The sequence below is a fragment of the Oncorhynchus clarkii genome, chromosome 5 (genome assembly GCF_045791955.1).
Source record: "Oncorhynchus clarkii lewisi isolate Uvic-CL-2024 chromosome 5, UVic_Ocla_1.0, whole genome shotgun sequence".
Taxonomy (NCBI): Eukaryota; Metazoa; Chordata; class Actinopteri; order Salmoniformes; family Salmonidae; genus Oncorhynchus; species Oncorhynchus clarkii.
Window position 1 is genome coordinate 9727933 of NC_092151.1, and position 15271 is coordinate 9743203.

Consider the following 15271-nt stretch of genomic DNA (forward strand, 5'->3'; position numbering starts at 1 on the left):
CTACTACTACCACTACTACTACTACCACTACTACTACTACCACTACTACTACTACCACTACTACTACTACCATCACTACTACCACTACTACTACTACCACTACTACTACTACCACTACTACTACCACTACTACTACCACTACTACTACTACTACCACTACTACTACTACTACCACCACTACTACTACCACCACTACTACTACCACCACTACTACTACTACTACCACTACCACTACTACTACCATCACTACTACTACCATCACTACTACTACCATCACTACTACTACTACTACCACTACTACTACTACCACTACTACTACTACCATCACTACTACCATCACTACTACCACTACTACTACTACCACTACTACTACTACCACTACTACTACCACTACTACTACCACTACTACTACTACTACCACTACTACTACTACTACCACTACTACTACTACCACCACTACTACTACCACCACTACTACTACCACCACTACTACTACTACTACCACTACCACTACTACTACCATCACTACTACTACCATCACTACTACTACCATCACTACTACTACTACTACCATCACTACTACTACCATCACTACTACTACTACTACCATCACTACAACTACTACTACTACCATCACTACTACTACTACTACCACTACTACTACTACCACTACTACTACCACCACTACTACTACCACCACTACTACTACTACCACTACTACTACTACCACTACTACTACTACCATCACTACTACCATCACTACTACCACTACTACTACTACCACTACTACTACTACCACTACTACTACCACTACTACTACCACTACTACTACTACTACCACTACTACTACTACCACCACTACTACTACCACCACTACTACTACCACCACTACTACTACTACTACCACTACCACTACTACTACCATCACTACTACTACCATCACTACTACTACCATCACTACTACTACTACTACCATCACTACTACTACCATCACTACTACTACTACTACCATCACTACTACTACTACTACCATCACTACAACTACTACTACTACCATCACTACTACTACTACTACCACTACTACTACTACCACTACTACTACCACCACTACTACTACCACCACTACTACTACCACCACTACTACTACCACCACTACTACTACTACTACCACTACTACTACCACTACTACTACTACCACTACTACTACTACCACTACTACTACTACTACCACTACTACTACCACTACTACTACCACTACTACTACTACTACCACTACTACTACTACCACCACTACTACTACCACCACTACTACTACCACCACTACTACTACTACCACTACTACTACCACCACTACTACTACCATCACTACTACCACTACTACTACTACCACTACTACTACTACTACTACTACTACCACTACCACTGCTACTACCATCACTACTACTACCATCACTACTACTACTACTACTACTACCATCACTACTACTACTACTACCATCACTACTACTACCATCACTACTACTACTTCTACTACCATCACTACTACTACCACCACTACTACTACCATCACTACTACCACTACTACTACCATCACTACTACTACTACTACTACCATCACTACTACTACTACTACCATCACTACTACTACCACTACTACTACCACCACTACTACTACCATCACTACTACCACTACTACTACCATCACTACTACTACTACTACTACCATCACTACTACTACTACTACTACCACCACTACTACTACCACCACTACTACTACCACCACTACTACTACTACTACTACCACTACTACTACTACTACCACTACTACTACTACCACTACTACTACTACCATCACTACTACCATCACTACTACCACTACTACTACTACCACTACTACTACTACCACTACTACTACCACTACTACTACCACTACTACTACTACTACCACTACTACTACTACCACCACTACTACTACCACCACTACTACTACCACCACTACTACTACTACTACTACTACTACTACCATCACTACTACTACCATCACTACTACTACCATCACTACTACTACTACTACCATCACTACTACTACCATCACTACTACTTCTACTACCATCACTACAACTACTACTACTACCACTACTACTACCACTACTACTACTACCACTACTACTACCACCACTACTACTACCACCACTACTACTACCACCACTACTACTACCACACTACTACTACTACTACCACTACTACTACCACTACTACTACTACTACTACTACTACCACTACTACTACTACTACCACTACTACTACCACTACTACTACCACTACTACTGCTACTACCACTACTACTACTACCACCACTACTACTACCACCACTACTACTACCACCACTACTACTACCACCACTACTACTACTACCACTACTACTACCACCACTACTACTACCATCACTACTACCACTACTACTACTACCACTACTACTACTACTACTACTACTACTACCACTACCACTGCTACTACCATCACTACTACTACCATCACTACTACTACTACTACTACTACCATCACTACTACTACTACTACCATCACTACTACTACCATCACTACTACTACTACTACCAACACTACTACTACCACCACTACTACTACTACTACTACTACTACTACCATCACTACTACTACTACTACTACCATCACTACTACTACTACTACCATCACTACTACTACCACTACTACTACCACCACTACTACTACCATCACTACTACCACTACTACTACCATCACTACTACTACTACTACTACCATCACTACTACTACTACTACTACCACCACTACTACTACCACCACTACTACTACCACCACTACTACTACTACTACTACCACTACTACTACTACTACCACTACTACTACTACCACTACTACTACCACCACTACTACTACCATCACTACTACTACTACCACTACTACTACTACCACTACTACTACCACCACTACTACTACCATCACTACTACTACCATCACTACTACTACTACCACTACTACTACTACCACTACTACTACCACTACTACTACCACTACTACTACTACCACTACTACTACTACCACTACTACTACTACTACCACTACTACTACTACCACTACTACTACCACTACTACTACCATCACTACTACTACCATCACTACTACCACTACTACTACTACCACTACTACTACTACCACTACTACTACCACTACTACTACCACCACTACTACTACCATCACTACCACCACTACTACTACCATCACTACTACTACTACTACTACCATCACTACTACTACTACTACCATCACTACTACCACCACTACTACTACCACCACTACTACCACTACTACTACCATCACTACTACTACTACCACTACTACTACTACCACTACTACTACCACCACTACTACTACCATCACTACTACTACTACTACCATCACTACTACTACTACCACTACTACTACTACCACTACTACTACCACCACTACTACTACTACCACTACTACTACCACTACTACTACCACTACTACTACCACTACTACTACCACCACTACTACTACCATCACTACTACCACTACTACTACTACCACTACTACTACTACCACTACTACTACTACCACTACTACTACCATCACTACTACTACCATCACTACTACCACTACTACCACTACTACCACTACCACTACTACTTCCACTACTACTACCACTACTACTACCACTACTACTACCATCACTAGTACCACTACTACTACTACTACTACTACTACCACTACTACTACTACCACTACTACTACCACTACTACTACTACTACTACTACTACTACTACCACTACTACTACCACTACTACTACCATCACTACTGCTACCACTACTACTACTACTACTACTACTACTACTACTACCACTACTACTACTACCACTACTACTACCATCTACTACTACTACTACTACTACCACTACTACTACCATCACTACTACCACCACTACTACTACCATCACTACTACTACTACACTACTACTACTACTACTACTACTACCACTACTACTACCATCACTACTACTACTACTATTACTACCACTACTACCACCATCACTACTACTACTACTACCACCACTACTACTACTACTACTACTACTACTACTACTACTACCACTACTACTACCATCACTACTACCACTACTACTACCATCACTACTACCACCACTACTACTACCACTACCACTACCACTACTACCACTACTACTACTACTACTACCATCACTACTACTACCACTACTACTACTACTACTACTACTACCACTACTACTACTACCACTACTACTACTACTACCATCACTACTACTACTACTACTACCATCACTACTACTACTACTACTACTACTACCACTACTACTACTACTACTACTACCTACTACCACTACTACTACTACTACTACTACTACCATCACTACTACTACTACTACCATCACTACTACTACTACTACTACTACTACTACTACTACTACTACTACTACTACTACTACTACTACTACTCACTACTACTACTACTACTACCATCACTACTACCACTACTACTATTACTACCATCACTACTACTACTACTACTACTACTACTACTACCATCACTACTACTACTACTACTACTACTACTACTACTACCATCACTACTACCACTACTACTACTACTACCATCACTACTACCACTACTACTACTACTACTACCATCACTACTACCACTACTACTACTACTACTACTACTACCATCACTACTACTACTACTACTACCATCACTACTACCACTACTACTACTACTACTACTACTACTACTACTACCACTACTACCACTACTACTACTACTACCATCACTACTACCACTACTACTACTACTACCTACTACTACTACTACTACTACTACTACTACTACTACTACTACTACTACTACTACTACCACTACTACTACTACCACACTACTACTACTACTACTACTACTACATCACTACTACTACTACTACTACCATCACTACTACTACTACTACTACTACTACTACTACTACTACTACTACTACTACTACTACTACTACTACCACTACTACTACTACTACTACTACTACCATCACTACTACTACTAGGTAAGAGCTTTTGTGTTATAGTTGTATTCATTTACCCATCTGTTCCTTTGTGTGAACCAGCTCCTACCAGACGACCCTGACAAGAAGCCGCAGGCCAAGCAACTGCAGACGAGAGCAGACTATCTTATCAAATTACTGAGCAAGGACCTGGCCAAAAAGGAAGCACAGAGGCAAGCAGGGACGGTATGTGTCCATAACTGGCTGGATCACACTCTTCACACACTATTATGTTGCCACGCCCACTTGACCCAATTCCTGATCGAACTTAATTGTATTCCTTCTCCCACCCCATTCACGAACAAGAAAATATGAATTACTTTTGTCAAAACTATTTAAATAATGTGCCAAAAAAAATAAAAGTTGTGTTAGTTCTTTGTAGAGGAAAATAATTGAAAAAAATGTATGCTTGTTTAAACTTAGTATAAGCACTCGGAAGCCCTCGTTCGTTAGCATTCTCATAGCTTTTGACTGGCGTCATTAGCTAGTTAGCATATTAGACTGTGTCAAATGGTCGTAATCCATACAGACTGTATCCCTTTTTTTAATCAAAGTTCAATGCATAAAATGGTAAATGTTAGACACAACATGCCGAGAACATTTTATGGAGATAACATTAGGATAATTGCTAGCTGTTGTGCCACAAAGCTAACGACGCCAGTCAAAGCCAAAGAGAATGCTAACTAATGTGGGCTTCCGGAGTGCTTATACTGCATAAAAACAAACTTGTTCAATATTTTCCTCAACATAGAACAAACATACCTTTCATGTTATGTGCACGGTATTTAAGTTTTGGCAACATTTTATTTAATTTTTAACAATATTTTGCTTGTTTGTGAATGGACCCGGAAAGGAGGAAAACAATTGCAACAAATTGGATGTGCCCTTGTTGTTGCCAGGCGTGAATACATAGTCTGTGTGCTTTAGTACATCTCCTTTTCCATTGGCAGTTCCTCTGCAATAAGATGATGAATTCCTCTGTCTGCATTCCTAGCTATATGCAGGTGAGGAGTTGTGTAGTGTTTCATTTAGTCTCAAATTTACACTTTAAGAAGTCCACAGTTCAAGTTAGTCTGGGATTCTCAAAACAAAGCGGCTGGGGGATGAAAGCGAGGGAATTGAAGCTTTTTAAATTCATTGACTATGCTCAAGATACAATAACTGACAGTCCAGTCCAACGAGCTGCACGATACAAGACTGCGGTCTCCAACGGAGTACCTGCGCTTATGCTCTGGTGCCCTTCACTCTGCAGCAATGTGATAGCTGCAAGACAAACAGTGGAGAAGTGTAGCCTTGTGCTTCACGTTCTTAGTTGTTGCGGAAGTCGGACAATATTCTGTTTTAACTTTGTGCATCGCTGACTATCAAGTCCAAAAATGTATGTACCAATCCCAGACCAGCTTTAAGGAATGTTGTTGATCTCGTGGGTGCTGCCATTTGATCAGAGCAGAGCAGAGACCTCTTTTGGTCTCTTTGTCATGTCTGGTCTGTATGACAGTGTCAGTTCCTCCTAATAACGTGAAGAGTTGAGTGGTTTTAGTTGGTGTCAAAAACAAGAAGTTAGTCATGACAAACTGTCTGCAGTTTTATCAACAACGTGTCAAGTGTCTCTGAAAAGGCTATGGTGGGAAAAAATATATATTATATAAATAGTATTACATATTTTATATATGTATGGACCAATGATTGAGCTGGCTTTGGCCATCAGAGAATCCAAATCCAAGTGTGGCAAATATAATCACCAGGAGGATGATTAATCACTCATTTTAAACATCCAATTGTGACATTGACAAGTCCAAAACCCAGCACACATTCTATTTCAAGGGCCCATGTGTTTTTTCAATTTGTTGTAAAGAATGATTAAGTCCCTTTTTGTTGTTGTTGTAGGCCAATTGGAGGAAGAGGAAACCGAGGAGTAAGAAGACCAAAGCTGTGAAGCCAGCCAAGGTGGACGAAGTGGTGAAGAGTCCGTCCTCTACGCCCCACTCAGACAAGTCCTCCGAGGACGAGATTGAGGAGGAAAAGGTATGTGGAATGATCAGCTTCCTCTCCCCCAATCCTAACCTTAGCCATTAGTGGGGAAAATGCCAAACTGAACCGAGATCAGCATCTAGGGGCAACTTTACCCTATTGCAATTATGATCGGAGACTCCTTATGGCTGTGGATAGTAGACAAGGGATCCCTTAATTAAATAACGAGTAACAGATCAAATTAACCCCAGTAATCAGTCAGCTAAACTCAATGTAAGGGCCCAGTCTGAAAATAACCTCGGATATATCAGTTGTCCAGGGAGAGAGAACTGGGCCGACAGTACTGTGGTACGTTAAGCTTATTGCCTGCTCTGTATAGCAGTGTGATTAAACCCATGTGCCCACAAGCATACGCATAGAATTCAGTTAAGGTAATCTTGCATCGAGGCTGTCAAGCTATTCTAACCATCTCTCCACCTCCCAGGAGGTGGTCCCGGTAAAGCTGCCACCCAGAAGGGGTCGAACGGAGCGCGTGGTGGTGAAGGAGGAGCCTGAGCCAGAGGAGGAGCCTGAGCCAGAGGAGGAGAAGGAGCCCAAAGAAAGGGAGATGAAGAAAGAGGTTAAAAAGGAGAAGAAAGAAGAGAGCCGCGAGGTGAAAGAGAAGGACCTGAAAGAGAAGAAGGAAACCAAGCCCGTGGATCCAGTACATGAACAGGAAGAGGTCACAGGGGAGAAGGTAAGATAGTTTTGACTAGATGGGATACAGCTTCTGTAAGATTAGATTGTTTGTAGCGGGTTAGGAAAATTGATTTAAGGTTTGGAAGGGGTTTGGGCTTAGATAAGATGCATTTGATGTTCATTTGACAGTGTTTCCCCTAGGTTTTTTTTGTCAGTGGCGGTGGCTAGGGGGGGTAGTGGGCGTGGCCAATTTTTAAAATGTTGACGCCCTACTCTTGACTGCATAGACACTGTTGCTGTTTAAAGCAAATGTCCTGCAATTCTACACGTGTTGTCATAGCCTTTGACATGTTTGCTATCTGAGTGACTCAAACATATTATAATAAAAATCAATGTCACATTTATGTACATTTTTGATTCTCCCTGACTCTCTAGTTTTTATTTTGGTGATTTGTTAATTCTCAAAGATGTTCTTATTTAAAATATATATATAACTCCATTATCTTTTCTACTTACTTTATCTGGTTTTGGTCATTTTAAGTTAAAAAAAAAAAAATATATATAGACATGACCAGGTAAGACTTCACCACATTGTGAATAGTTGGAAGGGACTGAAAAACTTGAAGTGCAGTTCGTTGCACTGCAAATATGATAAATGTATTAGCACTAAAGTCAAGGTTGGTCACTTGTCTTTTTTCCGTGTGTGGTGTTAACACATTTTTGTGCCCTATTAGTCATTTATTGTGTTAAGCATGTAGGATCTTTGGTGTCTTATTTACAAGGTTTATAATGTCTCTGCGTAGCATCTTATTAATTGTGACTGTTTTTTTCCTGCAGCCGAGCGAGGTGAAGACTGAGGTACGAGAGAAGGTGAAGAAAACTTGTGACACTCCGGTCCACATCACAGCAGGGGGAGAGAACATCTCGGAGGAGTCGGAGGAACTGGACCAGAAGACCTTCAGTGTGGTAAGTCACACACAAGTCTGCTCAGTGAGTCGGGACGGTAACAAAATACTGTCTTACCAATTTTGGCCCTCCATTAACCGTGTATATCCTGTCTGTGTCCCTCAGTGTAAGGAGAGGATGCGACCGGTCAAGGCGGCCCTGAAGCAGCTGGACCGTCCGGAGAAGGGCCTGTCGGAACGCGAGCAGCTGGAGCACACGCGCCAGTGCCTCATCAAGATCGGAGACCACATCACCGAGTGTCTGAAGGAGTACTCCAACCCCGAGCAGATCAAACAGTGGAGAAAGTAATGCGCCTGATATTTTTTCACATTCAGCATTTTATTACAATCAATTTGCTGATTTTAAGATCAAGCTCTCTGAAATACGTGGTACTGTTATTTACCCGTGGTATATTTAAGCAATAAGGCACGAGGGGGTGTGGTATGTGGCTGTTCCTGGATACAGCCCTTAGCCGTGGTATATTTAAGCAATAAGGCACGAGGGGGTGTGGTATGTGACTGTTCCTGGATACAGCCCTTAGCCGTGGTATGTTTAAGCAATAAGGCACGAGGGGGTGTGGTATGTGGCTGTTCCTGGATACAGCCCTTAGCCGTGGTATATTTAAGCAATAAGGCACGAGGGGGTGTGGTATGTGGCTGTTCCTGGATACAGCCCTTAGCCGTGGTATATTTAAGCAATAAGGCACGAGGGGGTGTGGTATGTGGCTGTTCCTGGATACAGCCCTTAGCCGTGGTATGTTTAAGCAATACGGCACGAGGGGGTGTGGTATGTGACTGTTCCTGGATACAGCCCTTAGCCGTGGTATGTTTAAGCAATAAGGCACGAGGGGGTGTGGTATGTGACTGTTCCTGGATACAGCCCTTAGCCGTGGTATGTTTAAGCAATAAGGCACGAGGGGGTGTGGTATGTGACTGTTCCTGGATACAGCCCTTAGCCGTGGTATATTTAAGCAATAAGGCACGAGGGGGTGTGGTATGTGGGCTGTTCCTGGATACAGCCCTTAGCCGTGGTATATTTGCCATATACCACAAACCCGAGGTGCCTTATTGCTATTTTAAACTGGTTACCAACGTAATTTGAGCAGTAAAAATACATGCTCCGTCATACCCGCAGTATACAGTCTGATATACCATGTCTGTCAGCCAATCAGCATTCAGGGCAACAACCACCCAGTTTATAATGTCTGATATACCATGATTGTTGAATACTCGTTCTGATTGGCTTGAAGGGCTTTCTAGAGGGTGCATTATTTCCCTATGACACACAGTATATTTACACGGTACAATTCAATGGCTGTAGTTCATTCTTACATGTTTCAGCTGCTTTTGAACACAAAAGTCGAATTGAAAACATTATTGGCAATGTGGAATTTGATTTGGCAAACTAGGACTGATTTGGTCTGTTTGGTTACCAAGGCAACTCCTGTAGCTGTCTAGTGAACTTGTTAGCTACTTCAGTGGATGTTGAACACTTTTCTACCTGCAAATGAACACATTTCAGAGGTAATTGTGTTAAATTATAGCCAAAAAGGGATAATTAACTTGGGGCTCTATGCGTTCTAGCGTGTTGTGGAACAAACCTTCCACGTTGTGCATTATTTTCCAGAAAACGCATAGCCCCTCGTTGATTATCCTTTACAGATTCACACAGGCTGGAATACTTTTTTATAAATACAAACAACATTGAAGATCATCCCATCCTTGGGGAGATAGGACAGGCATGGCCTTGGCAAACTGACAGAATGTTAATTTCCTGATTTAGAAGTTTTGTAACGTTTCATAATACTGGGGTTATGGAAACAGAGCTCAGGGCATGTGGATTTATGTCCTTTACCAATCCAACTGAGCTGGTTATGTACCTTTGACTGCATTCATACCGTTACTTTGTTATGGGGCTCGTTGTATCAATGACCAGTGTTGACTTAAATCACTTTTTCCCCCCCTTATCTCCAGAAACCTGTGGATATTTGTTTCAAAATTTACAGAATTTGATGCAAGAAAATTGCATAAACTGTATAAGCACGCAATCAAGAAAAGACAAGAGAACGCTCAGGTATGTATAAGCCCTGATGAAAGAGTTGCTGTTCCAGCATGTCGGGGATATGAAAATACAATTCAATCACTTCATAAAGGCTTAACTGGGCAATAAAGTGATACAAATATAGATTGCATTTCTTATCTTTCCAAATAAAATTTGAATGGCAGCGTTTTATGATGATCTGTTTTACAGGCAGCAGATGGGATCACTAGCACTGTAAATACCCATGGCTTTAAACATGCAGGTATGAACTCTCACCATTTTAGTCTGTTTGTTCACCATCTTGGACTAGTTTCTCTTTTTTGGGGGGGGGGGTCGTCATCTTAATGACCACGTTAAATGAAGGATACATAAAACAAATATTAATGAACAATGAGAAAAGCAAGTGTGTGTGTGTGGCCTTATTAATCCCGGTTCTTCTTCCCGTCCTCTTGGCCTAGACATCGAGAGGCTGAAGGACAACTCTCACCACGACGACAGCAGCAGGGACAGCTACAGCTCTGAAAGGCATCACTCGGCGTCGCGCTACCATGAGGACCGCGACAGCCGGGACAGGCACACCTCCGACCCCTACAGCAGGATGTCGGGGAGCGGGGGGGACTCCAGGAAGAGACCCTACTCGGCCTTCAGCAACGGCAAAGACCACAGAGACCACTACAGGTCAGACCGGCAGGACAGCAGGTAAGACCAACTATATACTCTTAAAGGCTCTCCCCTTTTTTTGGTAAATGGTTCTTTTCAAGTTGGTGCCAATTCAGGGCATTTTCATTATTGTTCTACTGATTAGGTTTTGGGGCGTTATTTCTAGAATCTAGTGCAACTCGATGCTTAATAAATTGGTCCCATTGTGGATCAAACATTTCTGTAACTAATAATTTCTGTATATTAGTTTTCTGTGCTGGTCAGTCTTGCTCACGGTGTCCTCTTCATCAGATACTACAGCGACAGTAAGCACAGGAAGGTGGACGAGCACCGGTCAGGCCGAGACGGACGGATGGACAGCAAGGAGCGCTCCCACTCAGACCACCGCTCCCATTCCGAACACCACTCGGGCTCCGACTACTCATCGGGCCACCACAAGTCGTCATCGCGAGGTGACTCCTACCGCTACCACGCAGACTGGCAGATGGACCAACGGGCATCGGCCAGCGGTCCCCGTTCGCCGCGTGACCAACGCTCGCCACGCGACCAGCGCTCGCCCTACGATGGACGCTCGCCGTTAGGCCACCGGTCGCCCTTCGAGTACTCGTCAGACCACAAGAGCACGCCAGAGCAGATCTGGAGCAGCCGCAAGACATAACCGCCAGCGTCGGCCTGGGCTGGAGGAGCTAGCCTAGCGGGGAGAGTATCAGCCATAGACATGCGTTGAACACAGGAAATGCCTTATGGGGACTGTGGAAGTAAACAAAGCTGTACTACGCACTGTATCTGTGGTGTCCTATCTCCAACGGTGGACCACGTCCCAGGAACGATGGCGGTGGGAGCGGGTTGGCAGACAAATTGCATATTTTTGTATTTAAGAGTTAAAAGCTGTGCCATCGGTGTCGCAGCATAGTTTCTTTTATTATTTTTATAAAATGGACGCCTTTTTCTACTCCAACGGACACAAATACCCTCGAGTGCTGTCTCACCAACCCACGACACTGGATCCTGCTATTGACTGTTTGTCTCTCTCACGTTTTAATGTGGTTTTCACGTTTATTTAAAGAAGTGTTTAAATCAAGAAGAAAAGTAACGTTTATGTATTTCTCTCATAATCATGCTAAGAGTGGATGTAAGGGTCTCGTCAAAAAGCAGTCTGAATGACTTGGGCTCACCTTCCAAAGTACCTCGTTTACAGTGTTTCTAGTGACCACCTTGACGATCTGTTTTTTTTCTTTTTTGCATCATGCTTTAATTATTTAATTTCTGCCTCCGCTGTAAAATAACCAGGATTTTTTTTGTGAGCAATTTAAAATGTCCCTTTTCACGAATTATACTACTGTAAATTATTGTAAAATAGTAAATCAATGGGCTTTTTTCTTCTCAGGCTCTTTTGGGTTTGTTATTACAACTCTTACCTTTCCCCATCAACTCAGGCTTTTTTGTCCGTTTTAAATGTCAGTTTCGTACAACACTTAACTTTAATGATAAATGCTATTCAGAATAACTTTGGTAAACGGGGAAATATTCTATTAGTTCATTATTCCCCTAGAGCAGGGGTACTCAACTCTTAGCCTACCTAGGTCCAGAGCCTGCTGGCTTTCTGTTCTACCTGATAATTAATTGCACCCACCTGGTGTCCCAGGTCTAAATCAGTCCCTGATTAGAGGAGAAGAATGAAAAAAAGCAGTGAACTAGCTTGGAGGTCCAGAGTTGAGTTTGAGGGCTCTAGAGCAACTTCTTCGTTTATTTGTTTCTTTTGTGAATTCTGTTGTGAATACATGTTGGAATAGACGAGTTGAAAGCTCAAGTTTTACTCAAACATGTCGTGGAAAACCAGGAGGGGTCTATCAAATACAATACGCCTGTAAGATCTCAAATAAACTAGTCTTTTTACAGAAATCATTTTTTTCTTTTTTTTAACATAGGCAATAATGTCAAATCTTCTATGCAGCCAAGTGTATTTCTGGTGAACAGCCGGAGTGAAGCTGCTGTTACAGTTCAGTTGTACATAGATTTTTTTCTCTATATTTCAAAATGAATTTACACTGAAAATGCATGGATTTTTAAGATCATTGTTTTATATAGTTTATAAAGTCATTAAACTCAATCACTGTACTCACTTGTAATCTGGAATGGTCTTCGTGTTGGTGCAGATGTCACAATACTGGAATTCTGGATTATGTCCTGTAACAGTGGTCCCCAGTTTTTTACAATGGATTAAACTATGACCCAGAATCCATCTTTCCCTCAACCGATTTAAGAGACAATATACCAGGACAGCATAAAATCTGTGGTTATGCTATCATTAGCTACAGGAGGCATGCCTGTAAGTTTTAAATAGATCATTCACCCAAATAACAAATTGCTTTTTTGGTAACTTACTATGAGAAAATACAATCCACAAATTGGTTGTTTACCTAGCTACTGTCACCAACAGTTAACTTTTAGCATTTTCTAACTGATAAACAATAAGAGGTCAAAGTACCTGATATTAGCATGTTTCAATTTCATGCACAGGAGGTTGGTGGCACCTTAATTGGCGAGAACGGCATGGCTTCCAGATGTTTGATGGCATTCCATTTGCTCCGTTCCGGCCATTGAGCCGTTCTCCCCTCTGCAGACTCCACTGTGTTGTCCTCCCATCCTGTTAAATGGATTACAGTGCGTTCGGAAAGTATTCAAACCTCTTCACTTCCATATTATGTTACGGCCTTAATCTAAAACGGATTACATTTTTTCCCCTCATCACACACAATACCCTATAACGACAAAGCAAAAACAGGTTTTTAGAATGTTGCATATGTATTAAAAATGTAAAAAACATACCTTATTAGTATTCAGACCCTTTGGAGTTAACCTGTGGTGAATTCAATTGATTGGACATGATTTGGAAAGGCACACACCTGTCTATATAAGGTCCCACAATTGTTGGTGCATGTGCGGGCAAAAACCAAGGCATTGGGATGAAGGAATTGTCCGTAGAGCTCCGAGACAGAATTGTGTCGAGGCACGGATCTGGGGAAGGGTACAAACATTTCTGCAGCATTGAAGGTCCCCAAGAACACAGTGGCCTCCATCATTCTTAAATGGAAGAATTTTGGAACCACCAAGACTCTTCCTAGAGCTGGCTGCCCGGCCAAACTGAGCAATCGGAGAAGGGCCTTGTTCAGGTAGGTGACCAAGAACCCCGATGGTCACTGACAGAGCTCCAGAATTCCTTTGTGGAGATGGGAGAAACTTCCAGAAAGACGAACATCTCTGCAGCCCTCCACCAATCAGGCCTTTATGGTAGAGTGGCCAGAAGGAAGACACTCTTCAGTAAAAGGTACATGACAGCCCACAGAGTTTGCCAAAAGGCACCTAAAGGACTTTGACCATGAGAAACAAGATTCTTTGGTCTGATGAAACCAAAACCAAACCAACTCTTTGGCCTGAATATCAAGCATCACGGTCTACGGTGAAGCATGGTGGTGGCAGCATCATGCTGTGAGGGTGTTTTTCAGAGGCAGGGACTGGGAGACTTCTCAGGATTGAGGGAAAGATGAACGGCGCAAAGTAGAGAGATCCTTGATGAAAACCTGCTCAGGACCTCAGACTGGGGCGAAGGTTGACCTTCCAACAGGACAACGACCCTAAATGCACAGCCAAGACAACGCAGGAGCGGCTTCGGGACAAGTGTCTTAATGTCCTTGAGTGGCCCAGCCAGGGCCCAAACTGCTTTAACAAAACAGTGACTCACTCAATATGGAAGGTGTCAGATGAAGCAGATTCTAAGCTACAGGACTGTTTAGCTAGCATAGACTGGAATATGTTCCGGGATTTGTCCGA

The 15271-nt window shown here is 42.3% G+C and overlaps 1 protein-coding gene and 1 non-coding gene across 2 annotated transcripts in view; both read left to right on the top strand.

Annotated features, from left to right (window-relative positions):
* Nucleotides 1-13562, top strand: part of LOC139408312 (chromodomain helicase DNA binding protein 1) — a 47268-nt gene extending 33706 nt beyond the window's left edge. Inside the window, exons 29-37 of the mRNA XM_071152039.1 lie at nt 5210-5332; nt 7034-7171; nt 7602-7853; nt 8633-8761; nt 8867-9045; nt 10714-10813; nt 10991-11042; nt 11239-11479; nt 11732-13562. Coding sequence (XP_071008140.1) covers nt 5210-5332; nt 7034-7171; nt 7602-7853; nt 8633-8761; nt 8867-9045; nt 10714-10813; nt 10991-11042; nt 11239-11479; nt 11732-12098 — 1581 coding nt within the window. The 3' untranslated portion in view covers nt 12099-13562. The remainder of the gene's footprint in view (nt 1-5209; nt 5333-7033; nt 7172-7601; nt 7854-8632; nt 8762-8866; nt 9046-10713; nt 10814-10990; nt 11043-11238; nt 11480-11731) is intronic.
* On the top strand, nt 7399-7526 carry LOC139410343 (small nucleolar RNA ACA64). The gene has a single exon (XR_011634504.1). It is a non-coding gene; the product is annotated as a small nucleolar RNA ACA64 (small nucleolar RNA).
* Nucleotides 13563-15271: the final 1709 nt, after the last annotated feature.